The sequence below is a fragment of the Amia ocellicauda genome, chromosome 4 (assembly GCF_036373705.1).
Source record: "Amia ocellicauda isolate fAmiCal2 chromosome 4, fAmiCal2.hap1, whole genome shotgun sequence".
Classification (NCBI taxonomy): Eukaryota; Metazoa; Chordata; class Actinopteri; order Amiiformes; family Amiidae; genus Amia; species Amia ocellicauda.
The window spans coordinates 18,027,857-18,047,658 of record NC_089853.1 but is presented as its reverse complement, the minus strand read 5'-3'; the positions used below and the strand labels follow the sequence as shown (position 1 = coordinate 18,047,658).

The following is a 19,802-nucleotide window of genomic DNA, read 5'->3' as shown; positions in this document are numbered from 1 at the left end:
GGTTCTATTGTTTTCCACTTGTAGTGTCAATTAGCCTTCCTCTGAGGTGAAAAGTGAGGGTGAAAGGACAGAGATCCGTGCTGTTGTTGCAGCTGGCGGAGCAGACCCAGCTGGGACGTGGGGTCAGGGGTCATGAGGGCTGGATGATCTAGGTGCACAGGAGCTATGGAAACTGGGCTGCAATGTTATACAGCTGTGCTGGTACTGAATAATTACATACGTATTATATTATTTTTATGTGTTATCCACACCCACTACAATAACATACACTACCCTCTAAAGGGGATAGAAGAAAGTAGCCAACTGTTGTCAATTACTGTCATTAGCTGAAAAACACATTTGAGTGGAGTGCTCCCATTCATAGATAAAATAGCCAAAGGCAGTAAGAATTTGGTTGGTATATATTATAGTAATCTCTGCTGAGCACTCACATACACAGAGAGTAATACTGGACAGAAAAACTCATCCAATTAATGTGTGCAGCTTGTCCCTGTCTAAACTCAGCTGTTATGTATTTAAGGTGTCAGTATAACAAAGTTTTAAGGATGAATACATTAGAGAAATGGAGCAGCATGCTAGTGGTGTTGTCTGACCACTGCAGCTGTCTGGAGTATGGTTCGTGTATCTGTCAGTGTAAAGGCGAAAGATGGTATTTTGGCTTATCTCTGCAGCACAAACCAGGGTAGCAGGGCTATCAGACTCTGCTCCTTTGTGCCTATTAATGGAAATGCATTGCTGATATACTGGAACAGTGTTACTTCTTGACAACAGATTGGTAGTATCAAGCTGACTTATCTTTATTTATTCATAATATTTACACAGAGACGTTCAAATCTCAAAGCTCCGTGAGTTTGCTCAGAAACTGTGAGCAGAAAAAAGAGGCTCCTTTGTCAGCTGAGTTATTATGATTTGTTGAGTGATCAAAGTTACCGAGTACCTCTAAAAAGAGTTTCTACAGGACAGCATTTAGTGTCAGCTGAGGAGTGGGAGAAAATGTTGCCAAGCCCAGGCTAGGAGTGAGGTGGTGGGGAGAGGGGTAGCCTGGGTCTGCATTTGCAGAGAGAAGCAGAAGACAACATTCACAGGAAAGAGATAATGGCCATACTAAATATTAGTTTAGTGGTGATGGCACAGAATTTTAATTTGTTTAAACTGCAGTATGGCTGTCACTCAGAAACAAGTACCTATGAAGTACTATTAATCTGGAGTTCGGTGAACTACAAATTAGGCTCCTTTGGTGTGTGATACAATAAAGGTTTTGTTACTGTGTGGCTTGGCATCAGTGTGAGGCAGGGGAGTTAATTACATGCATAACACTGTTGCAATTGCATGGGTAACAGAATCTTTATTCCCTTTAAAATTAATTATGATTTTTACAAACAGGATTAAGCCACATTTATTCAGCTTTTTGTATTGTTGTTGCTCTCCTGAGAGCAGTGCTGCTTATTGGGGTAGGGGATTAAACGTCTAAAAGTGGAAACTGCAGCACAGAGGGTGAACTAACAGGGCAGTGACCGTTTTTTTTTATTGGTGTATGTGTCCTCAAATATTGATAAATAATTCAGTCTTTCCTGTTTAAGAACATGTGAACTGCAGAGCTGTTATGGCCATGGGCTGAGTCATTTCCAGTATATAAAGCTGGTTTCCTAAGAAGGCTATGAGAGTCTTTTCTCTGCTGAATGTGTATTAATGTACAGCCTGCAACACTCCCCCTTCCTAGATCTGCTTTTACAGCTGTCAGTCTTAACCTGAAGTACTCAAATGCCTTTCACTGGGCGTGGCTGCAGTCCACAGTGTGGGACAGTACTGCAAAGACTTGGGTCTGAGAGCAGAAAAGTAGTAGAATCCCCCTTTAGCAGCATTAATGCTGTTTTAATGCCTTTTGGCCTCTTTGTGTTACAGTGATCATTCTTCAGAAAGGTGTGGTCAGAGATTGTTTAAACCAAGTCATTCATTTCTTTTTAGCCTCCAGTGTTTTTCACTTTTCATGCCAAAATGTTCCTATAAAACACATTATCATTCATATCATTCAACATTCAAATACATTTGAATAATGTTTCACTCCAAAGAGACCTGGAATTAATGTGCCCAATATCTGCTGTGGTTGGTGAATAACATGAGTTAAATGTTTTTTTAGAAAAGCTGTTTTTGAAATGATTAGGAGTTGTGAATTCCCAAGATTTCACTGTAGGAGGTTAATTAGATTCCACCTACAGCACAGGAACTGTGGTGTGCTTGTACATTTGTGTACCATCTGCCTGTAAGCAATGGCATTTATATATGTTAGATTGTGTTATGTAAGGTGGCTGTAAAGTAAATAGCCCTTTCATAAGAATGCTGCAAAACAGTTTGACTGTGAGATCTTGTGTGGAAGTCATAATGGAAAATATGTAATACATTTCCACTACTTCAGTGAATGTCATCTAAACACAATGGCTTTTTGTACTCTGTTATTAATAAGAATTGTTAATCCAAACCTCCACTAGCATTTTTCTCAAGGAGAAAAATATTCATTTGGAGTTATTGTGAAACGAACAATTGAAAAAAACATAGTTAAAGTATTTTTTAAGTCATTCTTTGTGTACCTGATACAAACAGCTTGGTTATTCGTCACAATATTTGTATTTGCGTAAAAGTATAGTGCAGTAAAAGCAACCACTATATGGATTAATACATTTTATAACAGAAGCACGTCAAAATCTGTTGTTAACTTGCAAATTAAGAGTACTTTGAAGAGCATGGGTGAGCTGCTGGAGGCAATTAATTGATTTAACATTTGTCTGGCTGCAGCAGTAGTCAGTAGTCTTTTTCTGGACATCTTTCGTGGTGATGTCACCGCTGCTTTTTCCAGCTACAGCATTTGAAATGTGGAAATCATCTTCAGTGTCATGCCAGAAAGAAAGGATTCAGTTTTCTTACTTATCATCTGAAAAAGATCTAAGGCATTTATGAAGAATAGAAAAGAGTTCTGCAGAGAAACTGCACTCCAGTTCAGGAGACAAAATGCCAGCACTCTCATATGGAGAACAGTGCTGTTCGTGTGCTCCAGTGAGAGCTGTCCTGTGGCCGAGCTCCAGATGAAAACAGAAGCCATCTGTGATATCTGATGCTGGGATTGCGTGCCAGTTGAGACAGTCTGCCTCTCTGAAGTACTGAGGTCTTTATCTAGGGCTGGAATTACTCGATCTGCCTCTGACCCTAGTGGACACCCATGCACTTTATAGTGTGTCTCTCTTTGTTTTCTAAATGGACTTAGTTTGGTTCACATTGTGTATGTATTCCCAAAGCAGCTAGCAATCGATAAAATCAAAATTCGCAAGGGTGTCACAGTGCAATGGCCCTGTGGAGTTTGGGAAAGACACTTTGTCCAGACAAAATGACAAACCATAAAGACGAGGGGGAATATCCCTGATCACAAGATGACATAAATCTCCTAATCTCTCCTAGCAGCTGCCATCAGGACCCACCTGGTCTTGAGGCTGACTCAATCAACATCATCTACCTCAGCATTCACTGTGCAATATCTCAACAATTCAGACCGAAGCAAAATGGACCTTAGTTAAATTTGTTTTATATGATTAAAAAGTTAACTTTTTACTAACCCTGTCTACAAATTCAAGGCATCTTATTTTACTAAACAAAAATCAAAAATCCTTATGGTTATGTTTCCAGGAGTGATTTGTTGGTCATTCTTCTTTCATATGATATGTGTTCCCTCGGGCTTCCTCTGACATGGCAGGAAAGGTCATGTGATCACAACATTCCACACCTCACACGTTTGTCTGGTCTCGCAGGTGTGCGTCTTAGCTTCCCAGTTGTTCACATTCTGAGTGTAATTGTCACACAGACCAAACTGATGGATTCCTTTGTGTGTCTCTGTGTCTTCTGTGTATGCATGTGTGTGCTTGTCTGTGTCTGGTATGTGTCTTCGATCTCGCCAGGTGTCCAGCGACAGATTGTGCACTGTGTTGAAGAGACTGCTGGGATAGTGGAGGAGATCTACTGTGACCCGGCAACACGGCCCGATGACAAGCAGGCGAGCTGTAATGAGGAGCTGTGTCCCGCCAGGTCAGTCTGCAGCCTGACCCTGAACTCGTAGGACATACAGCCATAGTATAGAACATGAGGCTCTGATAATAAACCCATTGAAGAAGGGTAAACTCATTTTAATTGACTTATTTGCCACTTTAAATAACCAGATTTAACTTTGGTATGCAGAGATCTGACAGAAGTATTCCTTAAATTCCTCCTTTCAGTAGAGAAATTAGAGAAGACTAGAGAAAACTAAGGAAGCGTCTTTCCCCATTTTTCTTTTCTGAGGAAACTCTCGTCCTTATAGTGAGTGTGGTGGACTTCCTCTCTTTCTTTCCATTTGCAGATGGTGGGTGGGAGAGTGGCAGAAGTGCTCGGTGAGCTGTGGAGCCTCTGGGCTCATGAAGAGGACTGTGCTGTGTGTCCAGAGCGTGGGGCTGGACGAACAGAGGGCCCTGCCGTCTACAGAGTGTGAGCACATGGCCAAGCCCGAGGTGCTGTCCTCCTGCAACACGCTGCAGCCCTGCCCTGCAGACTGGATTGTGGGCAACTGGTCCGAGGTGAGGAGGTCACTCTGGAGGATTAGTTTGGCAAACATTCTCAGGCTGTTATGCCACAGTAAAACAACAGGGATGATTTTGTACCGAATACCTCATAACCTTTTGGAGCTCTGTTGTTTCTCCTGCTTGTTGTCCTCATCATTGTTCAGGCCTCAGCCCTTATGGCCCCAGCAACTCTAAGGTTAATACAGCATTTGTCAGTGAATTGCGTTCTTCTGGATTCTAACAAGAGTTAGCAAGCTAATAACACCTTCTAGCAAGATAATGCATAATTTCCATATCCCCTTCTTTCAGCAGTGTCTTCAATTCATATTATGACATCCAATCCTGTATAACATATTCTGTAGTTTTCCAGGATAACCTTAGGACTTCAGGCCTATGGACCCACAATAAGGCACAATGCCACAACATATATCAGCACCACAGTCACGGCCCATATAAAACATGCCTGTGTTTTTAAATGTATGTGTTGGTGGTCTCTGGGAGGATTGAAACTGACAGGATATCTGCATGTACTGACCCCATGACCTAGAAGAAAAATGATATCTTTAATACAATATAAATTAAAGCGTGACTTTCACTTAAGCCCAGCAGAAAAACCAAGGGCATGGACTGTTATTGTATGGATATAATTTGGTGTCAATACATAGCCCTTAGCCAGGAATGGGCTGATGAATCAGTAAAATCAGGTGAAGCAGCCGCAGAATTTTAATAAGGACATTCCAGTTCACTGCATGTCCTTCAGTGAACCACAGTAACTAGTACTTAACAAACATCGAATACATTCCTTGCTGGTGAAAGTATTATGCCCAAAGGATAACATTCAGCTATTTTCTCAGCAATACTCTGAGCAGTGTATTTGCATGTCCAATCTGAATTAAAGAAAACAGAATAACATACTACCGTATTACATGGTATGAGCACTGTGAATATGATATTTGCATGCCTGGGGTATAAATATTGTCTCCTGCTTTTTGTTTGTGTTTTCATAATTAACTATGTGTCTCCTGTGTTGCCATGCAGTGCTCTGTAACCTGTGGTGGGGGGGAGCAGAGTCGCAACGTTACCTGCAGCAGAAACACCGGTGCTGACTGCGGCTCCAGGAAAAAGCCTTCCTCGCAGACTCCCTGCAACACGCAGAACTGCCCGAAGGTCCTGGACGTCTTCGGAACTGACTGGTCTGGAAGTGGGTCTTCAAGCAAAGAGCTGTTCAATGAAATCAATTCCATTCCTGATGGAAGTCGCCGAACTAAACCTGGGCAAGGAGTTACCAAAGCACGTCCAGCTATGGACTATGGCAGCCTGAACAACATTATTGAGGGAGGTGTTCCTGTACACAATGGCATAGAACAGACTAATGATAACTCCCTGGGGACAAATGTGTTTGTTGATGATTTCTACTATGATTACAACTTCATCAACTTCCATGAAGATCTTTCTTATGGCCTTGACATTGAGAAGGAAGAGGACAATGAGATTGCTGCAGAGGAGAAGGTAGGAACAAACAGTTTTGTGGAAGAACATGATCACAACTCGGGGATAACAAAGAACTCTGATAAAGAATCCACCAAAGCTGAGCAACCTGCAGACTCTACAGGAGGACACGGAGAGAACCAAAATGGAAATGTATTGTATGAGGAGGAGGTGGATGAAATCAACCCAGATGTGTCTGAAAATGAAGGAGAAGAGGATGAGATTTTCCTTTCAGTTAATCACTTGCTGCCAGTTGTGAATCCTACAATACCAAGCGTAGACAGAGCCGTCTCCAGTGTGTTTGAGAATGGGCAGGATGCAAATGGAGGATTTCCATCTGAAAGGCCTACTGTGATTCACAATCATGATACAGACCACACCACAAATCCTGCTGAAGAAGTATTTTCAATTAGCTCACATGAGACTGGAAAAGGTGAGGAGCCAGAACTGGAAAACACACATGATTTAGGTCTGGGAAGGCCTACAGATGAGGTTTACAATAGAGGATGGGAAAATGATGGAACCAATCATGACTCGGATAACAGAGCTGACCCAATGGCGGCCAGTGAAGCTGAAGCATCTGAAGTTACTGAAGGTACTCAAGTTCTTATTGGTGGTGAAAGGGATGATGCAGGTGATCTTGATTTTAGGCCCCACAAACACAGTAAAAACAGATTTCCAGTAGAGACCAGGGAGGACAATGCCTCTTCTGTTGAAGAAAATGAGGAGGATGAATTGAGCTCCAAGGAAACTCCAGTGTCTCATCCTTCTCTTCCTCGTCATAACCTGCTTGGCACTGAAACCAATAAGAAGGATGTTTCCTCCCAGCAGAATCCACTCACTACTGCGATGCCCCAGAAGACAACACCAAGCCAATATTATTTTCATAAACTGATGACAACAGTGAGACCTAGTTTAAATAATGTTTTTGAAGGGCAGAGCTCTGATCAGTATTATAAAACAGAAATAGATCTTAAAAATGAAATAATAACACCACCAATCATAAATCCAGAACCTGTGGTTACTTCCTCTTTCTTCCAAGCACCGCCTCCTACTACATCTTATTCAGAGCATCCAGCTTTCAGCCATCCCAGCAGCCCTTCTACTGAGGTGGGTAAGGTGTCATCTTCCAGGAGGCTGGGAGAGGACAGAATCTTCTCCACTTCAGCTAAAGTCCCAACTACCTCACTTGCCTCTCAGCCTGCTGGGAGTGTACTTGCTGCTGAAAATACAGCTGTGACAGCACAGTTTGATCAGGGAGAAGCCAGAGCCCCCACCCCCGGAGCTGGGTGGTCTGAGATTGATTCTAATGAAATTATAATTCCTGACATGTTAAGACACCAAAATACAAAACACTTTGTCACAAACCTTCCTGAGGATGGGAACTCCAGCCTCCCTGCCCATCTTCAGAAACCCACAACACCTGCAGGACCCAGAGAGTTGCTGCAAATGCCTACACCCCCCTCTGGCATTTCTGGTGTCTGGGCCGTAGGAAACTGGAGTGTGGTGAGTTACGGATTTTTATATGGTAAAACTAAGGAATATAGATTCTGATGGTTTTGGAAATCAGTATAATGATGAAATAGTGCTTTCTCCTTAGTGTATGTGTGTGTGTGTGTGTGTGTGTATGTATGTGTACAGACATTCCCTGACATATGTAAAAGTTACATTCTGGAAACCTGTATATACACAAACACAACAGTAGGCTGTTTCATTTACTGTGGTGAATGAGATTCGTGAGCTAAGAGTGGTTGACGTGACGCAGGGCTGCCCTTGTCACTATAGTGCTCCACCAGCTGTGGGCTGGGCGCCATCTGGAGAGCAGTGAGCTGTAGCACCGGCCAGGACACGGACTGCGACATCACCAAGAGGCCCCCCCCTGCTCGCCGCTGCTACCTCAGACCCTGCTCTGCCTGGAGAGTGGGGGAATGGGGGAAGGTAAGGTGCTATACACACAGCGTACTACCAGGCCAGGTAGGTTGCTATAGTGAATGTACTGGAGGCTTACTTTGAGTATAGGGAATAATGTGTCAAATTATGTTCTTAATTGAATATTTAGCAAGAGAACTGATTAAACTCCTGTGGATAACCTTGGTTCAGTGTCACACTGTGTCTAATTGCTGACTGTGAACTGAAGTTGCTGTTCTGCCCGTGTGTGCCAGTGCTCGCGGAACTGTGGCGGAGGAGTGAAGCTACGCGAGATCCAGTGCTTCGACACACGCGACCGCCGACCCCTGCGGCCGTTCCACTGTCGTGCAGTCTCCCACAAGCCGCCTGTGCTCACCAACTGTAACTCCCAAGTCTGCTTGGACTGGTACACTATGTCCTGGGGTGAGGTGAGCACATCCTCCTTGGCAGGGCCATGGGCTGAAGGCTGCGTTTAAAGATACATAAGACAAGCCCCCAGCAGCCACAACCCCCAGAGATCAAGTAGCTTCCTGCAATAGAATTGTTTGTGCCATGTGTGGAGACTGTGTCCTGGGAGGCTGATCTGCTCCTGTTCCCTCCAGTGTTCCCAGCAGTGTGGCGGAGGAGACCAGGTGCGTTTGGTCACCTGCCCTGAAACCGACAAATGTGACGAGGCCATCCAACCTCATGCCATCCAGAGCTGCAACACTCATCCCTGCACCAAGTGGGTCCTGGGCTCTTGGGGCCAGGTGAGAACAGGATGGATGTTTGTGGGAGGAAAAAAAAGAACTAGTTAATTAGTTAGATGTTAGACAGTGACCTCCATGCGTACACTGTCTGCCAAAATGTGACAACTAAAAAGAAAACAACAGACACAGTGGGGGAAAAAAGTATTTGATCCCTTGCTGATTTTGTACGTTTGCCCACTGACCAAGAAATGATCAGTCAATAATTTTAACAGTGAGAGACAGAATAACAACAAAAAAATCCAGAAAAACGCATTTCAAAAAAGTTATAAATTGATTTGCATGTTAATGAGTGAAATAAGTATTTGACCCCTTCGACTTAGTACTTGGTGGCAAAACCCTTTTTGGCAATCAAAGAGGTCAGACACATCACACAGGTTTGCACACATCTCAGGAGGGATTTTGTCCCACTCCTCTTTGCAGATCCTCTCCAAACCATTAAGGTTTTGAGGCTGACGTTTGGCAACTCGAACCTTCAGCTCCCTCCACAGATTTTCTATGGGATTAAGGTCTGGAGACTGGCTAGGCTACTCCAGGACCTTAATGTGCTTCTTCTTGAGCCACTCCTTTGTTGCCTTGGCTGTGTGTTTTGGGTCATTGTCATGCTGGAATACCCATCCACGACCCATTTTCAATGCCCTGGCTGAGGGAAGGAGGTTCTCACCCAAGATTTGACGGTACATGGCCCCGTCCATCGTCCCTTTGATGCGGTGCAGTTGTCCTGTCCCCTTAGCAGAAAAACACCCCCAAAGCATAATGTTTCCACCTCCATGTTTGACGGTGGGGATGGTGTTCTTGGGGTCATTCCTCCTCCTCCAAACACGGCGAGTTGAGTTGATGCCAAAGAGCTCGATTTTGGTCTCATCTAACCACAACACTTTCACCCAGTTCTCCTCTGAATCATTCAGATGTTGGCAAACTTCAGACGGGCCTGTACATGTGCTTTCTTGAGCAGGGGGACCTTGCGGGCGCTGCAGGATTTCAGTCCTTCACGGCGTAGTGTGTTACCAATTGTTTTCTTGGTGACTATGGTCCCAGCTGCCTTGAGATCATTAACAAGATCCTCCCGTGTAGTTCTGGGCTGATTCCTCACCGTTCTCATGATCATTGAAACTCCACGAGGTGAGATCTTGCATGGAGCCCCAGACCGAGGGAGACTGACAGTTATTTTGTGTTTCTTCCATTTGCGAATAATCGCACCAACTGTTGTCACCTTCTTACCAAGCTGCTTGGCGATGGTCTTGTAGCCCATTCCAGCCTTGTGTAGGTCTACAATCTTGTCCCTGACATCCTTGGACAGCTCTTTGGTCTTGGCCATGGTGGAGAGTTTGGAATCTGATTGATTGATTGCTTCTGTGGACAGGTGTCTTTTATACAGGTAACGAGCTGAGATTAGGAGCAGTCCCTTTAAGAGAGTGGCCTTATCTCAGCTCGTTACCTGTATAAAAGACACCTGGGAGCCAGAAATCTTGCTGATTGATAGGGGATCAAATACTTATTTCCCTCATTAACATGCAAATCAATTTATAACTTTTTTGAAATGCGTTTTTCTGGATTTTTTTGTTGTTATTCTGTCTCTCACTGTTAAAATACACCTACCATTAAAATTATAGACTGATCATTTCTTTGTCAGTGGGCAAACGTACAAAATCAGCAGGGGATCAAATACTTTGTTCCCTCACTGTACAATAGGCCATGGAATGGATTTAATAAAATACATTCATAGAAATAATCTCCCTCCTACATCTGTGTAGCAATTAAAATGTTATTTTAAGGCAAGAAATGAAATTTCAGTCTGGGTATCATTCATAAAGATGAAAATATAAGTGAAACTGAAAAACACAAAGAGAAACTAATCCCCTCTCCTGCGGGAGGGAATCAGACACTATTATTTGACTCATTGAGGGCACGGTGTGTCCACCCCCTGTCAAGCCTGCAGGTGGGAGGCCTTTGATCCCGCTCTGGTTTCATTCCCACATGAGCGCTGCCCGCGGGCCTCGGCATGGCACAGCAACACACTAGCAGCTCTGTGGTAAAAGTCAGGATTGACATTTTTTGTTACATCTCTTTTGAAAAGGAAGGATGATTTATCTATATGTACATATATCAAGATGAGACGTGTCAATTTACTTTCATCTGTATTTACTGTTCCCCCTACCCATCCAAGTTTTTTTTTTAGTATTGTAATTAATGTGTTTGCTGTGTAAAGTGTCGGGGGTGGGCAGTGTGTCCAGTGCAGGCGTGACGCAGCATGCGGTGTTCTGTTCTGACAGTGCTCGGCGTCCTGTGGGGGGGGACTGCAGCGCCGGCTGGTGAAGTGTGTCAACACCAAGACGGAGCGGGAGGAGGAGGACCGGGCACAGTGTGAGCACGAGTCGTGGCCCGAGAGCACACACAAGTGCAACACGCAGGACTGCGACAGCATCCGGCCCAGTGAGTTCTCCACCTCTCCTGCACTCGCCCACCCCCGCGCCATCTAACACTGTCTGCTGCAGCCAGGGCCGACAGCTTTCTGTATTACCTTTTGGGAATTCACATTTCCCTCTGTTTTAAAACAGTCATTATCTAAAACATATTTTATATTCACTCACAAAGCACAAAGATCATGTGTTTAATAGTAGCATTCAACTCTGTTTGGATTGTGCAGTATGTGGTGTAATGTTAAATACTGTGTTAGGGTTTTCATATCTCATAGAATCTGAAAATAATGCACTTACGTTTGCGGAATTCAGATAATTAGCATATTATGATTCGATGGCTAGCTCCATGCTGTGCAGAACTACTTAATTTTCACTGCAAAACTCTTTAACACAGAATGTATTCCCAAACCGCTTAGCATAATTTGCACAATTAATGTCAACATTGGACTTAATTTACTTTAATATGGTACATACCCTTTTTAAATATTTGTATAATGCTCATAGTTTTATATCCATAATTGTTTTATTGCTTACAAATATTCAGATTAACAAATATAAGATTTTAATACTTTATTTTGTAGATTAGTATTTTTAAGTGTATAAATTAATATTGTGGTTACCGGATTACTTTCATATGCACCCTGTTTCCTGTCATTTCAAAACATAACTTGTGGGATTTATGGACTTCCTTAATTAAATCCTGTTTCTTAGATCACTAGTAAACTTTTACCATCCAAATGGTTAGAGGTGAAATTCTGTCACATAATCATCATTCGCAATATGGCTTTGAACAGGAAATGTTTTAAAAAAATAAATCTTTGTGGGCTAATTATGCTCTGATTAGGAATAGGATGTTTTCCATGTGCTTGATTATAATGATGTGGAAGGTCTGAATGATTTTACCAGATAAAAAATATTATATATTTGATGTGCTGTATTATAAGTATTAGGACTATTTTTGGCTTTACAGTCAAACTGCTCCTCAGTCAGTGCTTATTAATTAACATTGCTTTGTGGTTAGTGCAATGTAGAATTGTTCACGCAGGAACCTGAAGTGAAAGTATTTTAGACTGTTTAGCTTACTGTATGTACCAGAGCTTGCAAAGTGAAGATTTTGAGTTGTCTTTCATTCTCACAGAGGAAATTAATTGAGAATGTGTGTCTATTTAAAGTCGTCTATTTGTCATTCCCCTCCCTTTCTCACCTTCACTTCCCAATGACCCCTCTCTCTCTCTCTCTCCTCTTTTTCTCATGCTTTTTCCATGTGAGTGTTAGACTCCCTTTCATTAATTCACTTTTAAATTTAAGAGAAAGCATCATATTGAAATAGATAAGTCACTGTCTCTGTGTTTCATAATCTTGTTGAATTCCTGAGGGCTTCTTTTCGGCAGGAAATACTTATTTTAATTGCCGTTCACATTGAGATTTTAATTAATTCAGTAAGGATAAGAACTTAACAGAAAGCAGAGCTCAACACAGATTGAGTGGAGCTGTAGTTTTAAATAGAGGAAGGAGGATAATATTCAGGGGGGACAGGGGGAGGGGGACTACTTGTGTAAACACATCAGCAATACTTGAGATTTTGAGGTGCAACGCAACACCTCTTATTTAAAAGGGAGGGCCCATATAAATAATTTGAGAGGCTTAAGCCTCTGTAGCATTCCTTAGAAATCTCTACCCAAAGAAGAGTCTTTGTCTTCTTACAAAAAGAAGGGTGTGGGGGTTACAGTGAGGTGAGAGCCTGTTTTGACTGGGGTAGAGCCAAGCTGCCGTTAATGTCTCTTAACCACCATCCTTGGAATCCTTCCTAAAGAAGAGACTGTGTAAATCACAGCCACGGAGCGCCAGAGGGTGAAGGCACACAATGGAGCAGAGAGCAAAACGCCAGCCTGGTCCGTGCTAGCTGGGGGAGGCGGCCTGTAAGCACTAGAGCCTGACGGCGCAGAGATACTAAGGAAATGGAAAAGATTATTGTGTGGGAATGGCACTGCTTTTGGCTCACAGCCTTGGGCAGGGATTTAAGAGTTTAATCATCCAGCCATTAATATTATACATGTTGGATATACAAAAACACTCCATGGCCACTTTAAGTAGCACCGCTTTGAATCAAAGGACACAGCCATGATGATGTGTCAGGGTTCCAGACTTGGCTCTTGGAATGGAGTCTCTGGCCAGCTAGCAGCACCAGGCTAGGCTATGGATGGTGCTCTTTGTGGTGCCACCACTATTCAGGGGGGAATGCTCTGTTTTTTGAACTGCAACAGTCTTGCTATAACAGGATCATTGTTAAGAAACAGAAACAAGAATGGCGTGAAATGCAATGAAAAAAACAAAAACTAAAATAGAAAGCCAGAAAGCCAGTGAACTGTTCCAAGCCTCCCCATTTGACACAAAAGCTGAACTGAAAATGGGCTGGCTTTGTTTTTCGCTGCCCAAAGTCCTGTCCAGATATTTGACCTAGTTTCGGGACACTGGCTGCATGAGAGTGTTTCAAAGGCTATTCGGGGGAAGAAGAAAAAAAGTACAACATATTTTAAACAACTAATTGAAACTAGTGCAGCTTTTGACCATTAGCCTCATAGGTTTAAGAAGCTGAGAATGGCCATTAATAAGGTAGTGAATCAGTATTTTACTGTAGGCAACTTCTCCTCAATTAAAAATAATTAAGTGGTTTGGATCTGCTCCTTGATGCATGTTGTTTTTAGAGCAAAATATTATGGTATAGGCACTCAAAAGCTTATGAATGACCCAGTAGTTTATAATGCTGAGGCTACAATAGGAGCCTGTTCAGACAGATGCAAAGTCAGTGTTATACTGCGGTTGGGTTAAATTAAGCTAAATATGTGAATAGTTACCTGTATTAATGGGAGATGTTCACTGAGACGGAGCACAGAACGTAGTTTAGGACAGATTAGGCCTGGGGGATGGAAGACAGAAAACACCTGTGTAAAGACTATAATAACTCTGCTCGTAATACACAGGAGTCTATTAGTCTATTTCTTAAACCTTAAAGAGATATTTTATTTCATTTTACTTCAGAGTCTTGTCTGCATGTTCATTGAGGTTCATCTCCAATCCTAACAGCATCCCAAAATAGCCCTGTTACCGTGTTTCAGGCAATACCACAGAGATCAGCGTGTGTCCGGACCACTGGAAGTGTCAAGTTCTTTACTCTCAATTTCAGTCCGTGAGTAAAGCCAGCCGAGCAGCAGTAAGCTGTCAAATGGGATAACATTGCATCCAGAACTCAGTCTCTGACATGTCTTCTTGAAAATACCTTTCAACATAAGAGAGACTGACATATTGGCATTTAAGTGAAAATTTTGCTTCTCTTGACCAACAGAACCCAGCTTAATCGAGGCTGAATTGTCATGATGATAAGTAGCATTTTATAACAGCAAGGCTGTAGCTGCAATAACTCAGACTCTAATGAGGCAGTGAACATGGCAATGACCAGCTGTATAGCGTTTTCCTCCTTTACTACACTAATTTAACAGCCTGAGAAGAGGAATGTCTGCTCTATTTTGCTCTGGTAGAGTTTGTTTGCCTGTCAGTTAAATCTGTTGACAGATTTGAGTCGTCAATGATCACCAGAGCCAGAATCAGATATTAATTTTTCTGCATAGAAATAAAACAATAATAATATTCTTACTTACAAGTCTATAACAACAGTGTGGATTATCAGTGGATGACATTCTGCACTTTACTTTAACAAGAGAAAATGTGTCTGCAATTTCTCTCTGAGATGAGATAATGCCCAGGCCCTCTTGTCTCGCTGGCTGTGGCCCACGTGTGTGCCTGCAGGGTACTCTCCTCTCTGAGATGAGCCCTCCGAGTGCCTTTGTTATTTCTCTCAGGAAGAAATATGCAAATTAATAAATATCTTGTCATCCAGGAAACACAGAAGAACAGCAGAGCAGGGGGCAAGCGATAAAGGAACAACAAGGATTCATTATCAAGATTACCAGACATTGTTCCTTCATATTGGATTTTAGCATGTGCTGGCTTTCGGGCTCTCAGATCAGGTGCACTATTTAAGCACAGAGTCATTCAATCTTCAGAGGAACAGGCATTTGCATTAGAAAAGAGGAAATCTTGATGTATTTTGCTGTGCTGGTCCTTGGGTGATGAACACATGAACAGGTGATGCTAACCCTGAGGTGCCAGCAGAACTAGAATTGTAGAACTGTGTGTAAAGCACGTTAACTATCCGATTCCTATCTCTTCACAGATCTGAAAAAAATATCTTTTAAAATCTCATAAGTCCTTTTGTCCATTTGTCCAGTCATATCTGGAAAACTTCGTACTCATCAGGTCAGACAAATCCAATAGTCAAATGATATCTGATGCATGCAACAGGTATAATATATAGGAGACTGAAATAATCTGATCTTCTGTCTCAAACAATTCAATTTTACATGATTAATATTGTACAAAGGAATACATAATTTCCTTAATACCATCTGCCACATCTGACTGCTGCTGTGACTGACAAGTTAGGCTGATAAGATGTCTGCTTGCTCCAAATTAATTATGACTATTATGAATGCAAATGAAAGCAGAAAATTCTGACCCGAAATCATGTATTCATATATCCAGATATACTTTGCCTAGTGTGATTTTATAACTTTTAGGGATATTTCTGCTCCCTTTTCTTTCTGTTCTGCTGATGTGTAACTGTACTGGTGTGTACATCAGGTCTCCTGTCTGACAGCAGAAAGGGAAAGGATTGCTATCTCCCCCAGTGTCTGTCTCCTTACTGACTGGGTTACTGATATCTATGTGTTGATAGCAGAGAGAGCTGGCTGGGGCAGGACTGTCAGCAGTTTCCTGTCAGCAAAATAAGGCCACCTGCTTCTGTTTTTTTAAGGGAGCTCTCACTGCACAGTTTGGGATTGAACAGTACGTGACAGGTTTCAGATGCTAGTGATACAATTCAGTCAGGGGTTACCAGGGTGGGAACGGGACTTTGAAGCGGCCCTGGCATTCAATGACAATAGTGGCCCAATATCAATGCTGACCCAAACAGTCCGCTGATCTGACACCGGGCACCGGGCAGTCCAGGCCTAGGGGTTACTGTTCAGTGCTGCAGGTGTCCAGAGAGTCCAAGCTTTAAGACTGAATGCATAAAAAATATACATTCTCAGAAATGTCACTGAGTTTCAATCTCAGAGTCCAAAACAATGACATCTAGCTCACAGGAACCAAACCTGCTGAGTACTGCTCAATTCCTGATGCTTTGTCTGCTTTAAAGGGCACTTGAAATCAAGCATCCTTATTATTATTATGTTTTTTAAGTGAAAATATGTTTAATTTATCTTCTGCAAATGGAATATAGAACTGTCATAGGACAAGCAGTAAGCCTTGTATAGAGATAGCAATTCCAGCTGTGGACTCGAAAAGAAAGCATTGATGGCAGACCACTGCAGACTGAAACTTGAAAATGTATCCTAAAGACAAGTAGGTGTGCTGCTCCGGGGCTGAGACTGGCTCTGGGAAAACACTCGACCATATGGGATGTGAAGGAGCTTTGCTTTGGGGAAGGTCTAGTGTGGCTGACCCGCTGTAACCACTGCCAATCAGGAAAATCCATCAGAGCAGCCTCCACGCTTCCTGTGAGGATTCTGGCAGCACACAGAGCTAGCTTCCTGCAGGAAGACGTGGGCTTACTTTGCAAGCCTTGTGAAGCTCTTCCTGCCCAATGCTGCCAGCTGTGCTTCTCAGAGCAGTGGGGTTTCAGTATTGCAGTGATAATGATAGGAACAACACAGGAACAGTTAAGAGTTGTTGCCCCCCCCACACACTCAATAATGAGGATATTAAACTATTACCCAGCAAGGCATTGAAATAATTGGATGCCCAGTTGCCAAAGAATTATAAAAGGGAGAAGACATTTATTTATTGTGTGAATTTTTTGAGAATATCTAATAGCCATGTTTTAGCCTCACAGCAGTTCGCTTTAGCCTGCATTCACTCTCATTTTGAAAATGCAAAATGTATATATCTCAGCTCTTCAGTCACCAATAAGTTCAGTGTTTCTGTTCACTGGTTCAGCAGACCGTTTATTGCAGTCTCTGTGAAGGCTGTGTGCAGGTGAAACACTAGCGATTTATTTTGTTAAGTAAGATGTCTGATACTTAACTTCTGATGAAATATGAAAATGGCGGTTACTTTCTACAGTAAATCTAATCACAGAGCACTTGTACAGACCACTAAAGATTACGTGATTTTTTTTTTCTTTTGAGCACAGATAAACAGTGGCTAATACAAAGTATTCACCCCCCTTGGACTTTTTCAAATTTTGTAGTGTTACAACCTGAAACTGGGATGCATTTAAACTGGATTTTTTCCCGCTTTGATTAACACAACCAACGCCACGGTTTCAATGCTGGAATACATGGCGGGGTGAAAAAACAAATCAATTAAAAATAAAAACCTGAAATGTCTTCATTTGATAAGTAGTCACCCCCGTGCTATGACACTCCTAAATAAGCTTAAAAACAAGAGAGTGAATGTCCAAGAGTGGCCCAGTCAAAGCCCGGACTTGAATCTGATTGAGAATCTGTGACAAGACATGAAAATTGCTGTCCAGGTTGTATAAATCAAAGGAGAAAAAACCCATTTAAATGCATCACAATTTCAGGTTGCAACACAAGAAAATCACTGCACTGTCACTGCACTGCCAAGACTAAATGGTTTGCACTTCTTGCTTTCCTAAGGTAGCTGTGTGTGGTTAATCCTTGTTTGTCTCCCTACCTTGTCCAGGCCAGCCGTGCCCACGGGACCACCTGACGTTCCGGTTTTGCCAGACACTGCAGCTGCTGGGGCGCTGTTCCCTGGCGACCGTACGGGCACAGTGTTGCCAGACCTGCAGTGCCCGCTCCCGTGGCAATGAGCGCATTACGCGCCGCTGAGGCCCAGCACGGACAGACAGACTGGAATGTCTGCAATGTTGGGAGCACACACATGCTGTCCAAAAAAACCATCCACAACCAAACCCTCGCCAAATATCTGGCTGCTTTATCAAACTGCAAGGGAACAAGAGTAACACGGAGAAGGAGAATGCAATCAGCCACCTTTGATGTCAGTGGGATCTGGCGGTTTGTGATCCCGTGCCCTGCGCTGTCCTGAACTGTCTCAGACTTCAGAGGTGTTGTGAAAGCACCAGGGATGGTTTGTTGTTGTGTTTTTATCCCTGACTGTTGTTAACCAGCTGTGTGTGTGTTCCTGTTGCTCTTCTTTCTTTTTAGACTCACACAGTGATCTCTCTCAGATGGCAAGACCAAACCAACAACTTGAAACTTTTAAAAGATGGTGCTGCGATCTGTGACTGGTGCTATGGACAGCCTGGCTCTATTGGCTTCCTGTGGGTGTTGGCGGGCCAGTACCTTTCTTGTTACTTGAACTGTTTTTTTTCATCATTGTTGTTTTCATTTATTCCTAAACTTTTATACTATTTCAAATGGACTGTGCAGAGAGTTAAATTACTCTTCTGTCTGTGGAAACCCATTTTTTATTATTATAATTTTTTTGCCTATGGGGTTGAGTGTTTGGAGGATTGGTGCATTTAATAATACATTTTGAAACCACTTTTACACCGTCAGATCATGGTTGGGGCTGGTAGTAGCAGTAGTTGAAAAGTCTGTGATGGTGGAAATGGATATGAATACAGTTCATGCTGTGCTTTTCAGAGTGATTGTCAATGACTGTTATCCACACTCAGAGCTCAGTCACAGTTACTGAGTTACCCAGTCATTCCAATGTACACAAAGGGTGCTAACTGCAATTCACATTAACACATTTTCATTGCAGGCAAATGTAAATATATTAACTTCACTGGTGCTTTATGTACTCTGGACTGCTGTTGCAAAACTTAACAATTTTAAACATGTTGATTCTAAAAATGAAAACAGACTAAAGAACTAAAGGCACTGCATAGATTTAGAAACTCATGAAACCACTTTTTCCAATAAAAAGTTTTGCAATAAAACTAAATCTCAGATTTAACATTGAATTAGATTGTATAAATTTTATTATATTATACAGTATAGTGCATGCAACATAACTTAAAAACACAATAGTTTTTTCTTAGGTGTACTTAAAGAGTTTACACATAAGTCTTCAGTTCAATTTGGAGTAAAATATTTGTAAAATCTGAATATTCAAAACTGGCCTTCAGATGTTAAATGAAAGAACAAGGTGGACCTCTTAATAATTGTCTTAATAGCTTCAAATCAAGTGTTCAGTATTAAAGTGCTTTTAACACCAAAGCCTGGTTAGCAATTCCACGCAATAAACTGAAGGAAGAAAAGACGGATGCCTATTCAAATGTATAATTCATTTGTGAGTTTTCTTGCCGTTTTCTTTGGTTTTGTGTCCTGTCTGTCATTGTGGAGTAGGAGCTGCTTACTCTGTTTTGTTTCCATTTCAACTGATAACCACAGCTTCCAAATGGCACATTAAAACATTAACTTTTGTAGCTGATTTTGAATATTTTGATTCAATAGATGTATAATCTGTGAGTGCTTATTCTTTTTTTTAATTGGTATTAATTTTGATAATGTGTTGCTGTTTTTTTATATTAATAATTTGTTTTGGGTTTAATTCATGTCATGAATATGTTGTATTTATACAATTCCAAATTAAACACAAAAACAAAGCCA

At 42.1% G+C, this 19,802-nt stretch overlaps 1 protein-coding gene across 1 annotated transcript in view; it reads left to right on the top strand.

Annotated features, from left to right (window-relative positions):
* adamts7 (a disintegrin-like and metallopeptidase (reprolysin type) with thrombospondin type 1 motif, 7) overlaps positions 1–19,802 on the top strand; it is a 56,949-nt gene extending 37,147 nt beyond the window's left edge. Inside the window, exons 17-24 of the mRNA XM_066701175.1 lie at positions 3,942–4,068; positions 4,379–4,592; positions 5,616–7,571; positions 7,851–8,003; positions 8,228–8,401; positions 8,576–8,722; positions 10,993–11,152; positions 17,905–19,802. Of these exons, the coding sequence (XP_066557272.1) occupies positions 3,942–4,068; positions 4,379–4,592; positions 5,616–7,571; positions 7,851–8,003; positions 8,228–8,401; positions 8,576–8,722; positions 10,993–11,152; positions 17,905–18,053 (3,080 nt within the window). The 3' untranslated portion in view covers positions 18,054–19,802. The remainder of the gene's footprint in view (positions 1–3,941; positions 4,069–4,378; positions 4,593–5,615; positions 7,572–7,850; positions 8,004–8,227; positions 8,402–8,575; positions 8,723–10,992; positions 11,153–17,904) is intronic.